Source organism: Chionomys nivalis, chromosome 8 (genome assembly GCF_950005125.1).
Source record: "Chionomys nivalis chromosome 8, mChiNiv1.1, whole genome shotgun sequence".
In the NCBI taxonomy this organism is placed as follows: Eukaryota; Metazoa; Chordata; class Mammalia; order Rodentia; family Cricetidae; genus Chionomys; species Chionomys nivalis.
This window is the reverse complement of record NC_080093.1, coordinates 63,916,103-63,935,142: the sequence shown is the minus strand read 5'-3', so window position 1 is coordinate 63,935,142 and position 19,040 is coordinate 63,916,103. Positions and strand designations below refer to the sequence as shown.

At 52.1% G+C, this 19,040-nt stretch overlaps 1 protein-coding gene across 8 annotated transcripts in view; it reads right to left on the bottom strand.

The window, feature by feature from the left end:
- The window catches only part of Ctbp2 (C-terminal binding protein 2), a 135,993-nt gene that overhangs the window by 7,617 nt on the left and 109,336 nt on the right, over positions 1 to 19,040 (bottom strand). For all 8 annotated transcript variants that reach the window (XM_057777052.1, XM_057777056.1, XM_057777053.1 and 5 more), the window contains 3 exons: positions 6,966 to 7,120; positions 6,603 to 6,747; positions 2,670 to 2,876 (listed from right to left, as the gene is read on the bottom strand). In XM_057777052.1, the coding sequence (XP_057633035.1) occupies positions 2,670 to 2,876; positions 6,603 to 6,747; positions 6,966 to 7,120 (507 nt within the window). The remainder of the gene's footprint in view (positions 1 to 2,669; positions 2,877 to 6,602; positions 6,748 to 6,965; positions 7,121 to 19,040) is intronic.

Here is a 19,040-nt window from a genome sequence, read left to right as displayed (position 1 = left end):
ATGAGTTTTTTTTCTTCTCAGAAACAAAATGGTTTGAGGGATTTTGGATTGGAAATCAACTAGGCAGACTACAAAGTATACCTCATCTAAAACGCTGTTCAAGTCAGGTGGCATGGTGCACACCTTTAATCCCAGCAGAGGCAGGTGGAGCTCTGTGAGTTCAAGGCCAGTTACAGAACAAGTTCAGGGTAGGCTCCAAAGCTAAACAGAGAAACCCTTTCTCAAAACCTAAAACCAAGCTGGGTGGCAGAACACACATTAGGAGGCAGAGGCAGGCGGATCTCTGTGAGTTCGAGACCAGCCTACTCTACAAAAGCTAGTTCCAGGACAGGCCCCAAAGCCACAATGAAACCCTGTCTTGAAAAACAAAAACAAAAAATAAAAAAACAAAACCAGAATCAAAAACAACAAAACCCATTCAGATGTGTGGGCAGGGTTTGGTGGGACAGCTCAGTGGGTGAAGTATACTCCGTGGGAGGTACACACCCACATAATAAAATGTTCTGAAAATGAGGAAGGTTAGAAGGGAAGATGCCTTCTCTTTCTCTCTGTGATGTGTGCTCTAACGAGGCCACTCTGACAGAGAGGGACAGCTGCGGTGTCAATGTCATCTCCCTTAATGTCACTGAGGACACAGCTGACCAGGAGCTGGACTAGCCACGTGTATGTGTGGCAGAGGAGCAAGCAGGACGGGCAGTGGGAGGAGGCAGGGAGCGTGGCAGTGACAGGGACTGAGGACCCCATCACGTGGCCCATACCCAATCGGATAAGCGAGTCCTTCTAACTGGGAGTGCGGCCTCTGATATACTGGGATCCGAAGCCTGCGAAGGTCCAGGGTCACAGAAGGCGGCAGAGGTGCCTGGAGCAGCAAATCAGATCCTAACACACCATGCGGACTCAGCCATTCTTGGTGGGAGTGTGTTCATCAATCACACACAACTTCTCACTGCCTTCTACCCTGACCCAGAGCGCTTCTGCCTAAAACGCCATCAACATCCCAGTCCCCGTAGATGAAAAGCCCAAGGGCACAGGCCACATATAAAACAACAGTTCACGCAGACCAGTGTGGCCCCCGTGCAGAAGTGACACGGTGTGAAACGTTCCGGACTTTAATAAAGCACTTTTCTTTCAATGCCATACCTAAACCCTTGTATGCCAAATTAAAAACAAAAGCAATCAGTGACAGACAAATATCTTGACTTTTTTTTTTCAATGTGATAAGCAGCCTAAGAGCCCTCTGTTCAGTCCCAGCTTCGGGTTCCCCTGCTGCTTTTCAACAGAGCTAAGGAGGATGTTCTTGGTCCCCATCAGGCTGGCAGCAGCTGTGGTCAGCTGCAAACAGCCTTTCTCCTGTCTGTCCACTACAGTGGGGGAGGTCAGGGGATGGGCAAGCAGCCTTAGACCTGTGCAGGCAGCCAAAGAGACTACAGCAGCCATGAAGGCAGGGGAGCCAGTAGGGGGTGCGGGAAAGCATAAACACAGCATTCAGCCCAACTGCATTCACGTAGGAAGCACATATGATGGGCCTATCTGAAGGCCCTAGAATGGGGGGTGGGGGGGTGTTCCCACCTGTTGGCTGCCTGATCAGAGACTATCCCAGGTCACAAGAAGGGCTTCTAAGAGCAAGTGGTCACTTAGGAGGGCCAGGAAGCACAGGTGGGTACCAGCAGAGGGTGTTGTAGTGTTCACATATGGTGCCTGCATTTCTGAAGTGGAACACCACGTGAAAACACCACAGAGGTGTCCCCAGCATCTGATTGCTCGAACTCAGACCCTGCCTGCCCCAGAGGCGGGTGGTGGTGGTGGTGGGGTGGTCTGCAGCACGATTAGCAACCCTGGAGTCACCCAACAAATTTTTGCTCTTTCCAAACTGCCTCTCCGAAGCCCCGGCCCTCACTCAGTCAGCTCTGAGCTAAAGGTGATGCAAATTGGGAAATTTTCTAGAAGCCAGAATCGAACTATCCCGTGTGTTCCTCATGGGGTCTTTGAGTCTAAAGAGGCAGCAACCATGTATCCCCTGCTCCCATCTCAAGGTCTAGTTACAGAGCCAGAAATGGAGGCAGAGAAACCAAACAGTTCCCTGAAGGTTATGGCGTTAGTTAAGTGGTGGCAACCAGCTAGGGGCCCTATTGGAGCCCATGTGGCTAACAGCAGTGGCTTGTGTCTACCTCCTAAGCCCGTGTCTATCACCGCTTAAACTTTCCTTGGTCCCTTACCACACTTGCTGGGGACTCCCAGGGCCTCTGCTCAAGTATCTCCATAGCAACGACCAGGTCCGAAAAAAGATCACGTCATGTCCCATTCTCACAGGAGATTTCCAAGCCCACAGCCCGGCATTACCCTCAGGCTTGAATCTTTAAGTGACTTCACGTTACTGCTGTGGGGTGGCATCTGTATTCAAGAGCTTTCAGGACCTATGACCCAGGTTGCCGGCTCAACCACTAGTGATACACAGTACACAGCCAAACACTTCCTCTGCCTCAAGGTTTCCCAGGTGCACGCCTTCCCCGGGACAGCAGAGGGTGCACTCCTGCCGTGCCACGGGCCAGCAACAGACACACTTGTAGAACAGGCCCCGATCTCACCTCCAGCAAGTTCTCTGATTCTTCTCGACCCCTCCTGGCCACCCCTACCCCGCACGCACCACATCTGTCTCAAGAGGCACATACCAAAGCCGATGAGGCCCAGTGTTTCCCCTCGGATGCGAGCAGCTCCCGAGGCAACCTCACGGATCTGTTCCACACTTTGTACCCGTGTGCCTTCTCGTAGGGCTTGGTACAGCCACGTGTTCCGCCGATACAGATTGAGGATGTGGCAGACGGTGGAATCGGCTGTCTCTTCCACTGCAGCAGATGGGATGTTGCAAACAGCGATCCCTGAAAGAGCAAATGGCCAGGTCCAGAGATGAGCAAAGCCCTGGGTTTCCCAAGTCCCCTGCTTAGAAATGGAGAAGTACGCCAGGGTCCAGGGCCGGGGCAAAGGTTCGGGAGGTCATCTCTCATGCTCAGGAGCCCTTGCCACTAAACCCAGACCCAACACGGCTTTTAGGTTTAAGTCTTAGCTTAGTCAAACTCCCCTTTCTTTCCAGCCCTGGTGTGAGGTCCAAAGAGCAGGCAGAAAGCCGGTGGGTGCTTCAGCCCCATCTCTACTCTGGCAGGACTGAAGGGTGGAGGAACCGGAACCCCAGACTCTTTTCCAGGCTCACTCTGGAGCTGTATGGGTCAGAAACTGGTTGCACCTTATACACCCTAACGTAAACACTAATACCCTACTCACTATTAACTGTTCACACATACAAGGCAAACATGCTGACACACACCGTTAACCCTAACTCTGACGGCTGGAGGACCTCAATTTTAGAGTCATCCACGGTCCTTAAAGCTCATGGTTTATCAGATTCTGGCAGAAAACAGGGAGGCAACTAGGGGAACTTGCTAATGAGCCTTTGGCCTGAGGGGGCTGAGGCCACCTTCTACTCCTCAGAGAACAAACCTGAGCCGTCAGGAGGGGGTCAGGAGGGGTGTGGGCACTGAGGGCACTGAGAAAGGATAGCAGCTTTCCTGCCACTTCGGGCCAAGTCGGGGGACCAGTTCTTAGGAGAAAGCAGAGGCCCTGAGAAGAATGTGAAGCCCTAAGCAGGCTCAAAGGTGGCCTGGACCAGACAGGGTGCTCTCTAAGCAGTGGGGCAGGCATTGGCCACCCTGCTGCTACAGCTGCCAGCTGGACAGCAAGGTGCAGCTACCGTCAAGGTGGCCTCAGGCTCAGTTAGCTTTCCAAGACTGGGGAATAGGACGATAATCAGCTAGACAGGGAAGAGATCGATAGTCCCCTAAATAGCCTTAAATCTGTAGTGTTAAGTCTCACTCCGCTACCATGGCTGCCCTGGGGTCCAGCGACGAGTGACTGCCTCACAGGAGAACAGACAGCATGATCGGGTCATCCTCGCTGCCTGGCTGCAGAGGGCTTTCCTGGGCTGCAGGCATTTGCTAAGGGACCTCGGTTACGGGAGCTATCTTTCTTATGACATGAACAGAGGGGCCCGCTCATCTGGAATGACTCAGCACAGGATCTCAGGCTGTTATTAGATTGGAATGACACGTAAGAAACCTTAGGCACTAGGGACAATTTCCAGTCCTCTGAGAAAAAGCCCTGTGGAAGGTAAGTCAGAGTCTGCTGTGAGCCCAACAGTGGCTCGGTGCTGTCACAGCTTAGCTGACCAAGGACAAGCAGTGCAGGCAGGTCCCCATGATAAAGGCGGGGGGGGGGATGGGAGAGTTCCTTATACAGGCAGGAGGTTTGCTCAACCCAAACCAGTGTGGATAAGTAGCTTCTTGGCTCTAGCACCCACGTGGACAGGCAGAACCCACATCTGCAAGCAAGTGTAATTATAAAAGGGCATCATAATAACTGGACAATAAGAGGGACCATCTTGCCACTGATCACTGAGGTGGTGAGTGTGGAAGAGTTCTGTGGACATGTCCTCCCCCGGGTAGCCCTCAAGTGCCGATTCCCATATGGTTCTGACGTCCACAGAACAAGAGCAGCTTAAGTTTGCAATGAGGATATGAAGGAGGCACTATAAGCGGCTCCAAATAGCGGAACAAGTTTCTGAGGGGAGACCAAGGGTGCTCCTCTACCTGTCTTAATGCATGTTTTCTGCAGCACCGGGGTTAAAAATGGGTTTCTGAGCCTGCCCCACCCTGTGTCGAGCCGATGACGGGCTGTACCTACAGTTTACAGAGGGGTTCACATGAGACCTCTGCTATTACCTGCTAGGTCCACTGTAGACTGTGCCCTTCCAGGGACAGGGCACACCAGCCACCTGCCGTTCTGGTCTGACTACCCCAAGGGGTCTGCTGGCTGTCTGATAGGGGTCATATATATTTAGAGATAAAGGAAGGGTCATTCTCTAGCAGCTGTCTTCTGAGCAGCCACCCAATCCCAGGGGACCATGACAGTGACAGGTAGTGCTAACACTCAGTCCCATTTGCACTTTTCAAAGCTCTGGGCCACAGCACTCTAGAAAAGGCTCCTTTCTTTCTGGCCCCAGGCAGTCTGTTTCTTGGGCTGGAGAAGATGGGCTGACCACAGAGAGAAACTGTGTGTGAGGGCCATGGGCTGGCTAGACAGCCATGTGTCTTCCTAACTCCGTGAATTCAAATATGTATTTCTTTTTGCTTGTAAGTTTGTTTTCTAGGGTTTCTCTTTGCAACAGCCCTAACCTTGAACTCACAGAGACCCACCTGCTTCTGCCTCCCAGAGTGCTGGGATTAAAGGTGTGTGACACCCACCACCACCCAGCTCATGTCTCCAAAACTTTTCTCTTTTTAAAGACAGTGTCTCACTAAGAGCTAAGGTCAGCCTCAAACTTGCCATGCAGACCAGGGTGACCTCGAACTCAGAGATCCGCCTGCCTCTTCCTCCCCCATGCTGGGATTAAAGGTGCACACCACCACACCGGGTCGTGTTTATTTTATAATTATTAAACTCAAGTATGTGGTCTCCAACTGTCACACCAAGTTTCTTTGCTGCCAAAGAGGGGCTCAGAGGAGCTGTAACTAGCAATGAACATGGCTGGCCAGGCTGGGGGCATAGGAAGCCACCATCACCCAGGACCCTTAAGAAAAGCCTGGACTGAATTTGACTTCTTTTCCTTTACCTGAGATGTCTACCTTCCCCGGTGAGGCTGTCCCAACAAATACACCGGAGACACAGACTGGTACTGCCAGGGTACAGCTTCCTTTGCCCCTTTCTCACCCTGGGGCTCAGGCCCGTAACTGCTGCCCTAAATGTAAAGAAACTGAAAACTAAAACGAGCGCCCACCTCTCTCAGAGCCGCGGGCTCAGACTGTGAAGGGAAGTCAGATCGTATCAGGGCTGCCTCAATAGCCAGCATGGCGGGCATACCCCTGGGCGATGGGCAGAGCTGTCAAGTCTAGCTTCATTCAGGCCTGCTGCAGAGAGGACTGTGTCGGCCATTGCACACACATGCCTTCCTGTCCAAGGAAGATTTTCAGAGCCCTTGCAGCGAGCCAACAGCGGGGGGCAGGCCCAGGCCCATGCTAGGAGCATTACCAGGCCAGGCTGCTCTGATCCATCAGCACTTGGGTTTCCAGTTCCTCTGAAGTATTTCAAATTTCTAAGCCTCATGAATAAAGAGGTGGCACACTTCAGGAACAGACCAAATACCCTGACTCTGAGGCCTCTCCCAATGACCCCCTAAGCACAGCCTCTGCTGACAGTGTACAGCAATTCTCAGGGGTGGACAGGGAATCCCCCTGTGCCATTCAGGTACTCCGCCTTCCTGCTGGGCTTCCTACCGGCCACTGTGGTTCCGCTGGGAAGACCCCAGGCACGGGGAGGTGGGTAATGATCTCTGTTTTGGTTTGCTCTGTGAGAGGAGTTCAATTGTCTGCTATCTTGTCAAGATCTTCCAGTCCCTGAACCTGCTTGGATCTCTAAGGCTGGGCAAAGTCGGAGACGTGGAAACATGAGCCTCCCTCAGGAAGCAGCCGAGGACAGCTGCCCTGCCTTCAGCCTTCTGCCCATCCCCTGCCCACTGAGCACGGCTCCCAGGCGGCCAGCACGGCTCTGTGACTCACCGAGCTCACCAGCAGCCTTGATATCCACGTTATCATAGCCACTGCCAATTCGCACGATCACTCGCAGAGCCTTGAACTTCTCCAGGTCTTCCCGGGTGAGGGTGATAGTGTGGTACATCATGGCACCCACGGCCTCATTCAATACCTGTGGGCAGGGACAGGAGTCACGGATCAGAGCCCCTGAGTACCCACAGAGCTTCTGTGAGCAGAATTATAAGGTGGAGACGTGATTGAGTAAGTGCCTGAGAGTGGCACAGCGGGCTAGGGGCATCAGGAGCTCCAAACATGGCATTCCTGTGTATGACAATGTTTAATGACATCAGATGGCCTGGAGGGACCCGGGTGGGGTGGGGTGTCACCCACCTTCTCATGGATTTCCTGAGTGGACTGTGCATCGCAGAAGGCCACAGTGGCCAGGTCCTTCAGGATGGGCATTTCCACAGTACAGTCTCTGCCATCCAGCAGTGCCACGAGGGGGCGGGGGTGCAGGGGGCCGTTCATGATCTGGGGGCGGATACCTATAAGGAGAGAGGAAAAGCGTGGTGAGTATAGTGTGGGGAGGGCGTGAGGGGACACCCTGACCATCTCAGCGGTCAATGTCAAGTCAAGCAGAGGTCACACAAGCCTGGTGGAGCCAACTGTGATGCCCAAGGCAGGACACGATACAGCATCACCAGCTAAGGGCATAGGGTGTAGGGGTGGTGGTGACGTTCCTAGATCACAGGTTTAATGACTATAGGTGACATGCAAGGCTCTGATGTGAACTCACTTCACTCTAAGACCCAGAGGCGCAATGGTGTGGCTCACTTGAATTGCTCCATTAAGTCAAATTCTGGGCCAGTGAGATGGCTCAATAGGTAAGAACAAATCTCCAAAAGGAACATAGGTTAGGCACCCTGGTCACTTCCCCACCAGGCCATTATGGAAATGGGATAGGGATGGTCCTAGTCCATCACTATGGTACCCAAGTGCATATGATTCTCTGTTGAAGTCTGCTGGTCCTGCAGGATGCATCCCAGCTCGGGCACTGTTCCTCAACTGTCTAAACAGCAGATAGGGCGGATTCTGACTCCCACGGTGTCGTGAGCTGCACCACATTGAGCTGTCATGTCGTATGCCACCTTTTTGGGGTGACTTCTGTTGTGACCCTAGCTGCGGCAGGTTCGTACATTTCAGGGTAGGGGTGTGAGAACTACAAATGTTAGGTAGGCGGAACAGAGATAAGAAAGAGTCACAGAGACACAGGATAGTGTCGGGAGGGCCACTCAGCGAATACTGAATGCTGAATTTTTCTTTTGACTTCTGAGTTCCCTGTGTTTGATTTTCCATACACGTTTATACCCCAATACAGAAGGGGGAAGAAGACAAGCTTTAACATGATACAAAGGACAACTAGAACCGTTACTTGCTTCAATAGTTTGGAGACATCAAGCCAAAGGCCATACACCATGCAGAGGGAGGTCTCTGGCCAGGGCCGTTGCCTCTCCCTCCTGGTGCTGAGGCTTGGGCAGTTCGGGCCATTATTTGAAGCTGGGCTATCATCTCCTTCCTCCTAGTCAGTCATCCTCTCTCACACAGGGTGCCCAAGGTATGGTAGACTGTGGCAGTTCCTGCCAGGGGAACCCTCTCAGATGCTATAGGGAACACGGACTGTTGGAACCACACGGCCTTTACACGTGACCATTAGGTACCTAAAACGGGAGCCTTCTGCACAAGTGTGCTCACTTTCAGGCTCCACCTCCTTGCTGTTGAGCATTTCCTTGACTGATGATTGATCTGGGAGGAGGGCCCAGCTCACTACAGGCTGGAGCACCACCGGGATGGTGGTCCTGGATGCTATGAGGAAGGCAGGCTCAGTTCGTGGGAGCAAGCCAGCAAGCGGCACTCTTCTATGGCTTTTGCTCGAGCTCCTACCCTGGTTTCCGTCAGCAATGGACTGTGATCTCAGAGTTGTGAGAGAAAATAAACCCTTTCCTCCCCAAGTTATTTATAGTAACGTTTCTTCACAGAAACTGAACTCCAAGACAACCCTCCCAACCAAAGCTCTGCGGTCTTAGAGGCCTGGGCAATCCCTCTTGCATCACACAGGCTCAGGTAGCTAGTCACACACTGTAATGAGTAGCTGAGGAAGGACACGCTCTCGTGAGAGCTGTGCCCATCTTCCCTCAGTTCGCTCACCGCCACTGAATGTGGTGATATCCTCACACTATACCTGCACAGTCAGTACGGACAGTGAGCCCAGGGCAGAGAGAATGTTTCTGTCCTGATCTTATGAGAACAAGCCACACTGACAGGGAATCATGGGTCATCCCTGACGGAAGTGTGGCCAGATTATGATGCATTCCTGGTATGCACCTGCTACCTGCCTGAGACTGATGGATACAGTAGGGTGCCTGAGTGGTCCCACTGGCGATGGCAAGGTAGTGAACAGGGTACACCCCAAGTCTTCACTGGTCCGGGGGTTGGTTCTATGAGGAAACAACTGGCCTCAATATTCCCTCGACCCTTAGAAGGTCCAGGTGAGATCCTGAAGATGGCCACTGTCCCCAGGTCACAGAAGGGGAAGTGAGGAGACAGTTGTTTGCATATTCATCCTGCCAATCAGTTCCAGAGCGCCATCTGCTAACCACATTCAAACTCGAGCTGAGGTATAGAAGATCCCGATACAAGCCTGCCTTCTTTTTACTAAGGAAAGGGGGTAAAGTGGCCAAATTCCAAAAACAGGGGTTCAGGGTCTGGCAGTATCGAACCACACAGGTCAGAACTCCTTCCCTAGTCCTCCCAGGAAGCTTGGCTTTGGAAGCTGCTAGCAGGGTGGTTAAATTGTACTGAGCGAGAAGTTCGGGTTTTAAGTAAGTATTGATTTACCCCACCTTGCCAAGGAACATGGTGCCAGGAACAAGCCAGAGATCTAGAGCTATCCAGTACATCTGGAGTGGCTGAGAGCTACCATTTAAGATGTCCATCCACAGTACCAGAGCATGTTATCTGTTACCCGGGTAACAGACTCCAGGTTGCCTAGTGATCAGTTCCCTCCTGACTGGTTTTCTTTCTCTTTGGTGAATCCCATCCTTGGTTCTTTCCCTTGGCTGAGGAGGGTACACAGTACCCTCAGGACACCTCAGTCAAGGCCTGAGGTATGAATCCCAGTTGAGAAACCTCTGATAGCAAGGCAAAAGGGGAAGTGGTGGGGGGCAACAGAGACCTGTTGGCTAGGGAAGGATGCTGGATGGGGGGGCAGGGTAGGGAGCAGTGATAGCATGGAACCTGGCACAGGGTCGCTGAGGACCAGCTCTGTAGGAACCACCTGGTACTGGGTATGAGGAGGGGGGCTGGGAACCTGTCCACTGCATATCGGGGACCACAAAATCAGAGCTAGAGCCTTGATGGTCTCAATACACAGTCAGCTCCCAGCAGGCCTCTCTCCTGCCTCTTTCAGCACTTCGGACAAAATGCACCCTTTTTAGGTGCGCGGGTGCATCTCATTACATTAACATGACATTAACATGACACACGCATGACCCTCATAGGAGGGGATCAGTCTTCAGGCTGGCCCCTGGCCTGGAACCACGGCTCATTCCTTCAGTAGCTAGGGAAATTTGGGAAGGAAGCCCAAGGCACAGTACTCAATGAGGATTCCTTCCGAAATGGAGTTCCGGATCCCAGTTACCAGACACTGCTCACGGCTTTTCCACACAGCCAAACCCTAAGACGGACAAGGACCTGGCAAGCCGCCAGCCTCCCACTCACCGGGGAAACACCTGGTAAGAAGTGTGCAGTAACTATGCAAAATAATTACGAGTCCCTCTACCCCTCCACAGTCTCGCAACAACTAGGATCGTTATGGGAACGGAGGCAGCGCCCGCTATTATATAGCCACTTTCCAGTGGGACCTAACCATCCTGGCCCGGCACAGTTTCTTAATTTCTAGAAAGTCAGGTGAGAAACCAGAACTAAGATGTGATGCGTGTGAGTGTGTATACTAGAGGCTTGGGTTTTACAATGCAAAACCAAAATTGAGGCCCAGGTTCAAGGTGGGGGTCAAGGGTCAAACAAGCTCCAACATGTGGCTTAGCCTTAAAGCACCCGGCATATGACTGAGTGGAGAGGAAGATGCCAACACATGTAAGCACCTTGTAGAGCCATCTCCAACCTGCCAGAGTGGGGATACACACAGTAGCAAGAGGTACTGGGAGCAGACAACAGCACCCTGCTCCTTGCTGGGAAGCCTGGAAGAAACTTAAAGGCAACCATTCAGATGGGATGTCTTGCTAAGAGTCACTACTTTATGTCACACCCTCTGAAAGGTCAGAGAAGACCACTGTGATTAGGAAGCTCAGCTGTCGTAGGCACAGCTCTGAGCTCTCCCTGCCAGGCACTAGTGACCTCGACTCCTCGTGTAATGAGGAAAAGGAGCATCAAGGTTTACCCACCACTAAATAAGGTGAGCCTGGAATAAAGCAAGGCCGTGTGGGGACAGTCCCAGGAGGACGCAAGGACCAGCACATGCATAAGGCACCACAACAGCTGCACCACGCGCAGGGCGGTGGCCTGCTTAGAAGATCCCATAATCCCCTCAAATCCGAGGACTGAGCTGTGCGGGATTCTGAGACAGGCGTACTGTAAAACGCCTAGGATGGAGTCTCATTGGCTGAGAGGTCACCAGTATTTCTAAAATAATGCTGGGGAACAAACACTAACAAACGCACCCCGGAAGGGCAAGGCCCCATGAACAGGCAGAGATGGTTGATAAAGGACTGGCCCACTGCTGCGGTATAAGCCCCGAGGAGCTAGCTTGTCACCAGGCTTTCCCAGGAGAAGCTGAGGCCTTCTTAACTCAGGAGCTACAGCGCTCTCTGGGTGAGACTCTAGGAGGGTCACAAGAATGTCCCACTAACCAGGTTGGTTTGCTCAACGCATCTTGTATCTTACTGGGTTCCAGCTCCAGTGAAAAGTGTCCAGGCCCTCATGACCAGTCACCAGGTGCATGCAGATTGCTGCTCCAAATGGGTCATTAGCTGTGGGCCCTGCAGGCTTCCTGTGACTTCAGCTAACCCAGCCTGTGTTTGAGTGCGATGCATTGCAGAATGCAAGTAGAGTCCCCTACTCTGGTGGGAACATTGTTATGTTTCTAGCTCAGCAACAGGAGAACAAACTCAAAACTACCCGGCTTCCACAAAGAGACCAGCATCTGCTGTTACTTCAACTGGCTTTGCCCAGAACCCCGGGAAAGACATCTCTGCAGCTTGTCCAGAGTGCCTGGACAAGGAAAACGACATGTACTTTTTCCATGACAGCCTCGCCTGCGCAGATCTGGGACTGGGGATCTGTCAACTGCCAGTCTCCAGCAGCTGTGGGATCTCCAAAATGAGATGTCTCCTAACGAACTCCGTGTCACGAGAAGCCAGCTAGTACGGAGCACATCTCTGCCGACCACAGACTCAAAGTGGGTCCCTGAAGAACATTACCAGAAACTGAAGGAGGAAGTTGTGTCAAAACACACAGCCAAGGAAGGGCACAGGCTCCGCTGGTGTTTTTGCTAAGATGGGCTCCATCTCCTATTTCCCTGGTGGCCTGCCTCACCGGGGTGGTCCTTGAGCACCAAGGACAGAAGATGGACATTTGGGCGTGTGGACCCAGTTAGTCTCTAATGAGTTAGATGCTTAGTCATGGACTTTCCCACTTCCCAGCATGGCACACAGGGCCCTGGAGACCCCTCATCTGCCCTCTGGGAGGAACATTTGTCTATGAGCCTACTTCAATCAGCTGGTTTCTCGGCAACCTTGCTCTGAGATCCCGTCACAGTCCCTCACATCTGAACCTGTGCTGCCGCAGCCTCTTAAACAGGTGGCCATGACACCCAACTCTGCCTCAGCTTCTTGCTCATGTGGCTGTGACACCCAGCTCGCAGCTGCAGAATAAAATCCAGGACTTGGTCAGAGATGAATCTTCAAATCTTAAAATGCACAAATCTCAAGTTAGAAGGGGGTGCTTCCTGGTAACTAGTTACCAGACCTCGGTAACTTCCTGTTCAAGGTTGGGCACTAAATCAACGCGGGTCCCGCTGACTCACTTTGCCTGCTCAGCTGCTGTGACCCCTGTGAGGTCAAGCCCATGGAGAGTGCCTCCCTCTGCTGTGCAGCTCTAGGGTCCCCTGGGTACCTCCCCCTAGGCATGGCCCCCATCCCCATGCGAAGTACATTCAATCAGACTGCTTACAGAATACTTCCCAGACTCAGGGTCTGGCATAAAGGTAGAGAATAGTAAACCAGTCCCTAGCCACTTTTCCATTACTGGTTTTCAATACATGTTAACAACAACAAAATCCCTTGATTTTTGAGACTGGGTCTCACTATATTATAGCCCAGGCTAGCCTGGAACCTGCTGTATAGCTCAACTTGGCCTCACACTTGCTATCCCAGAGTGCTACGATTGCAGACACGTACACCCATACCCAGCTCTTCAACATTGTAGTGAAGTAGTGAAATCACACATCCACAAGTCAGGACGTGCAAGAAACAGTGGCCTTGTACCACGGTCACAACTATATATGTCACAGGACCCACCTCCACCCCGCTCTAAACATTTGCATGGCTGATGCTAAAAGCAGGTTCTGCTTTTCCAACGCAGAAAGTGAGCCCAAAGGGCATGCTGAATTCTCTCGAGGTCACAGAGAAGGGCTTGATTCAGTTCTCCTGACCCTAGAGCTAGAGCGAGCATCTGGGGCTCACAGGCTGGCCCACAGCCCCCATTCAAAGGCACTGCAACAGTGACCTAAACACCAGGCTGGGCCAGGGATGAATCCAAGAAGACACATCAAGCCTTCTAGACACAATACCAAAGCACTTTGCTCTATTGCTACCTTAGCGGGGAAGGTTGGTCTTCAGAGTCTGTGCTCACTGTGCAGACCCACCCGTCAATCAAAGACTCCCTAGTCAAGAACTGCACAGGGCCAAGGATCTCACCAGGCAGGGTTGGTGCCTCCCTCCCCGGAGGTCGAAGTAAAAAACTATCACAATAGTGGCCATCACCCAATGTCATTCTGTAGCACCAAGGAAGAGGAAAAACTCCAAACTCCCCTTTGTTTGACAAGGGGTCTGAGACCTATGCCTGGGGCTTGGCGGCTGGTTGTCCCTGCCTCCCCAGTCCTCAGCACCATAGCCTGGGGGAGAGAGGCTGTGACGGGTGTGGGCGTGTGCTTTACTGGGGATACCTGGTCACTCTTCACGGTGGCTTGTGAGGCAACACGTGCCGATGGACATGTCAGATAAGACACACCCTGGCCTGGACGTGAAAACAGGACTCCACAAAGCCACGTGTGTGTGACTTTCTCTGCAGGAACAGCCTTGAAGTGGCCTGCGGCTGGTGTCTCAGATGCCCTGAGCTTTGCATGCACGGCCCATGGGCCAGACCCCGGGTGACGAAACCATGAGAGAGCGAGGGACTCTTGGGCTTCTGCCGAGGCACTGACTCAGGAATACCCTCCCAGAAAGCCTCAGGCAGAGACAGAACTGCACTTCAGCCATAATGAGCGAGGTCAGGAGGGCCGGGGAGCAGACTGGCCTGCTTTGGGGCCTCCCATAGCCACCCACCAGCAGCCTAGGTAGGGTGACCCTTCCACACAGTAACTGGTAAAAGAACATGACGAAGGAGGGCGACAGAGGATAGAACCCAAAGTGAGTCCCTGTCAATCAAAGCTCCCAGAGTCTTTCTGCTAGTAATTCCTTGTGGCACACAGGGTTTCCTTACTGCACATCTGTTTCTTCCACTTTCAATCAGGCCAGGGAAGAAAGATGTGCTCCACCTCCCTCCAACACACTAGCTGAGTCTTCTAGAGAAAAGAGCAGCCTGGGACTTGTGTCCCAAGACACCTCTCTCCCCTTTCCTGTCATGAGACCTACCAGATTTTGATGAATGGAACAAGGCAGCCAAGTAATAAACCACTCTTGCTCGAGAGAACCACACACCTCTGCAGAGGCCAGGGGAGACCAGCACTGCTGAGGACAGCGGGCAAGAACCAAAGACCGTCCCCTGAGTACAGCCTATGCCCCGTGTTGCCCTGGAGCCAGGATGCCTGGGTGGATCAGAGGCACATCCTTCCTGGCCTTAAAAGAAATGCAAGGACGCAAAATTCCAGTCTCCCAAGTCACCCATGCCGCTAGAACCTGGTGGCTTTGCTCTGGTCTCCAGTTACTGCCTTGCAGCCCTGGATGCTTATAAGAAGGTGCATCCTGACAGGATGGGAGTAGTGCTCAGATGCTAAAACCGTGTCCATGGCAACAAGAGGATGCCAGATGGGAACAGAAAAGAAACCTGCCTGAGGAATCTGGAAGTGGACAGGACCTACACGGGAACATAGATAGAGCCCACAGGTAGTCCGAGAACATGAGAGGCCTATCTACCCTATCTCGCCCTGATGTCAAAGTCGCCTGGGACAGTTTTCACTATTTGGTCCTAACTGGTCTGGAACTATATAGCTCAGGCTAGGCCAGAACTTGTGGCCTTCATGCTCAGACTCTCCTAATGAAGGCTGAGAGCGCCTACTGCATTCAAGTACCTGGGGTCCCCATACTCAACACAGGGGCTTCAATCCAAGCTAGGGGATAAAGGGGAAGAGGAAGCCTTGGCCAGCCTGAGGGATCCGTGAGGATATCCAGTCTCTTTTGGCCCTTGCAGGGCCTTTTGTGCAAAAACCAGCAGGCAGCAGCAACTGGGATAGCAGAGGCTTGAGAACCCCATGTGCGCACATCACAAGGGCACAGCGAGAGCCACAGCTGACTCATGCCCAAGGACTGGGCTGTGGGCACTTTGTGTCCACTGGAACCAAGCAACCTCATCCCTGGGAATAAAATACACGTTACCTTGCCCCTCCGAAGGGGGCTGGTGCCTAGCAGACCTGGCTCAGCACTCTCCCCACATCACCAAGGCCAAACGCCCTTGAGCACAGATATCACTGCCATTCTGAAGCTAGGGCAGCCCCTGAGGGCCAGCAGGAGAACGAGAGGGCCCCATCTGCTCAACTTTCTTCATTCTGCATGAGTTTTTAAGGCCCACAAAGAAGGTGACTCTTGAGGACCGTTCCGTAGGCTTGTCATCTGTGAGGCCAGCAGGCAGACTTCCTGGAGTGTTGCAGCTGGTCAGGGTCCCCCACCAACTCCTTTCCAAAGTCTCTTTTTCTAAGCGTTCCAGGTTCAAATTCCCACATGCAGAGAAACACTAGAACACACCACGTCACATTTCTCCAGCTCTGTATTAAAGGCATCTGACAGAAAAGTCCTTAAGCAGGGCAAGTGGCTAGGACACGAGGCCAGCATTGAAAAATATAGATCCAGGAAAATGGACCACAGAACTCGGCACTCAATTCTCCAGATAAGAGTTCCACTGTCCATTCCAGCCTGGGCATGGGGAACTACATAGGGGGAAGTCGCTCTCCGGGGCCCAAAGCTCTATAGACGAGTCAAGCAGCTTCAGATGGAATGAGGCTTTGATGAACTTGAATGAAAATGACAAGATAATAAAAATATAGGCAGCTGCTCTAACACAGGGAAGGCAAAAAAATGCAACAGGAGCGGGGTTACAACGAAGTATAACCTTTACCCTAAAGCCAGCGATCCCTTAGCTCGGCAGTCAAGAGGACACAGCAGGGTCATTTAGAAGAAGCTCCCCAGCAATAAAAGCTCCTGGTTCAGTCCTCAGTGCAATGTTAGGAAGCCCCCAGCATCTTCTGTTTCTCCTTGTGTGCACAGGCTCACCAGGAAAGCTCTCCGAGTTCTGGACTGCCTGTTCCCCAGCTTCATAGGGTTTTCCCCCCCTTTTGTCTATTTAACCTTGTCCTTGTTATAGCTGCGGATAGCTTGGCCCTTGGTCCTCTAGGGACCAAAGAATAGCTTGCATTCCATTGAACCAAAGGAAAATGCTCTGAGCTGTAAGGATGAAAGTCCTCAGCTCATATAGAGTAAAGAGTTTGGTCATGTGGTCAGAGCAGCTGGGGGGGGGGGGGTGCACAAGTGTAGCCCTGACTCAGGCACCAAACAGGGACTGACCAAACACCCAACAGGGGTCTATGGAGTCACACAGGGGTCCTCCTTGTGCTTGCTCTACCTAAGAGGTGAGTGGGTCCAACCTGGAACTTGGGAACTTCAAGGAGGCCATGTACAGTATCCTTACAACCAAAGAGCCATCCTCAGCATGCAGGAAGAGCTTCAAAGGATGTAGGCATTTGAGGGAATCACGGGAGCCCTGTGGGAGCGGTCCTCAACAGGATTCCGATTACTATCAGGATCGTATGTTCCCATGGCATTAGAATTAGGCAATGGCACATCATCGCTGGATAAATAGCCATAGATTTTTCCAACTGACCTTAAGAATCTTTAGTAACAGCCCTGGCAATGAGATCCTAGAATGGAGCCTTCATCAGTGCACCTACATCAAGAAAAATAAGCAGGGAATCTGGGAGGTGGGTGTGAGTGTGGGAGACTGAGCTTCTCACACACCTCAGGCTGAGCGTGGGGCAAGCTGTGCTTTGCTGGACTCAGGGAGGACGGGATGGAAAACGCTCGCTGTCACACTGGTGTTTGCTTGATACTCCTTGGCATCTGGTAGAGAGAGGCTCAGCCTCTCGGCCACGGGTGACAACATGTGACAGCCACTGGGTCAGTCGCCACGTCAGTGCGGGATGGAGAGCCAACCCACCAGGTGCCATCCCTCATGAAGCTCTCTGCCCAGAAGCCCTAATCCTGTGCATCGGGCTGCCATGCCTTGCTGTTCGGAACTGCTTGGTTGATGGGGTGGGGGCAGGCCTGGCAAACAGAAGCCGACTGTGTACATACATCTAACAAAGCAAACACTAGTATCCACACTCTGTCTAAAGAGCCAAAAGAGACCCCTAAAAAAAAAATCTCTCAAACAATGCTCCTGCAAGTATTTGACATCACCCCACCAATACTGCAGGAAGACGGGGAGGGGGGTGTCAATTACTACCCGGGCATTCCAGGACCTCCACACTGGGCGGAAACAGTTTGGTGAAATCAAAATGAAGAATCAGTGAGGCTGACCCTGCCACTAATGGGCAACACACACGACTCTACCTCAAGATGGGAAGTTGCCATCTGTGCCCAGAGGCAAGGCAGCTGCCCAGCAATGTGCCTTAGGTCTCCGACGCTTTTCCCTTGGTCTAAGTCTGTCCTCTCTGGGGCTCGGCACCTCTGCCTGAAGCCATGCCTTACAGACACACCACGAAGTCTCCCGCTGCCTTCGGCATACCCAGATCCCGCTGCAGACTCCATGAAACAGACCTGTCACCCAAATGCCATTCACAGAGCGGAAAAGCAGCCAGGAAGCCGAGGCCCTGCCCCCCCCCCCCCCTGCCCCGACAGGGTAGTCATAATGCCACACAGAATGTACGATAAGGAACAGGGATGGCAACTGCTGCTCTGGGATGGATCATTTGACAGAGAAATTTATTTGCTGGCAGACTTCCGATTGCAGGCTTGCTCGGCACTGGCGCGCTGCCATGCAAATGAAATAAAAAAATCAATATCCTTGGGTCTGTAAAACAGTGTGTCAACAATCACACTCCAAACAACTTCTATAACGTCCCTCACCCCGTACCCGGATAGTGGAGAGTGTTTTGTTCAAATGCAGCATAAAATAAACAGAAAAGGGTGGGGAGGGGGGTTGTGTTGCATGCAGACAGCAATTCTGCAGGACCTCCTCCTTCAGCAAAACCTTTCCAGGACTTCAATGAGGAGATAATCTTTCTGTGATTATGACCAAACCCTTCCGTTGCTTAGCAACACATAATTAAGGAATATGTTTTCAGATCCGCTTTGCAAGCCCAGCCATTATCAGATGAAATTACTGGAGCAACAAATGTCATCGCCATGCAAATTAGTTGGTTGCAAAGAAAGAATGTTGGGCTGAGAGAGAAAGAAGGCACAGGCCCTCAAACTTACCAACTCCGCTCCTGGCACACATTTCAAAGACAAAGTATATAATCAGACTTTAAAAAAAAAAAAGTGCAGCATTTCCTACTCCACTATCCTGTCCTATACACTAGATATTTTTAAATGTATCTTACAACTTTTTGAGGGCTCGGTAGTTACGAGCCCTTGCTACTCTTGCAGAGGATCGGGGTTCAACTCCTAGCACCGAGATCGGGCAGCTAACTTCCACCTGGAACTCTGCTCCCAGGGAGCCCTCTTCTGGCTCCTGGGAGTCCTGGCACATACATGCATGCAGGCACTCATCCATATACTCAAAACAAAACAAAAATTACTAGAAAAGTGTGGTTTTCCAAATTATACATGTTGGAGGGCAAAGGCGCAAAGAGGAAAACTGACCGACCTTTGCAGTCAAGACCCTAGGGTGAGACACCAATTGTTCAGAGGACGGCCTCCGAGAAGTTCCAGCACAGCACCCTATGAAAAGCACGCAATG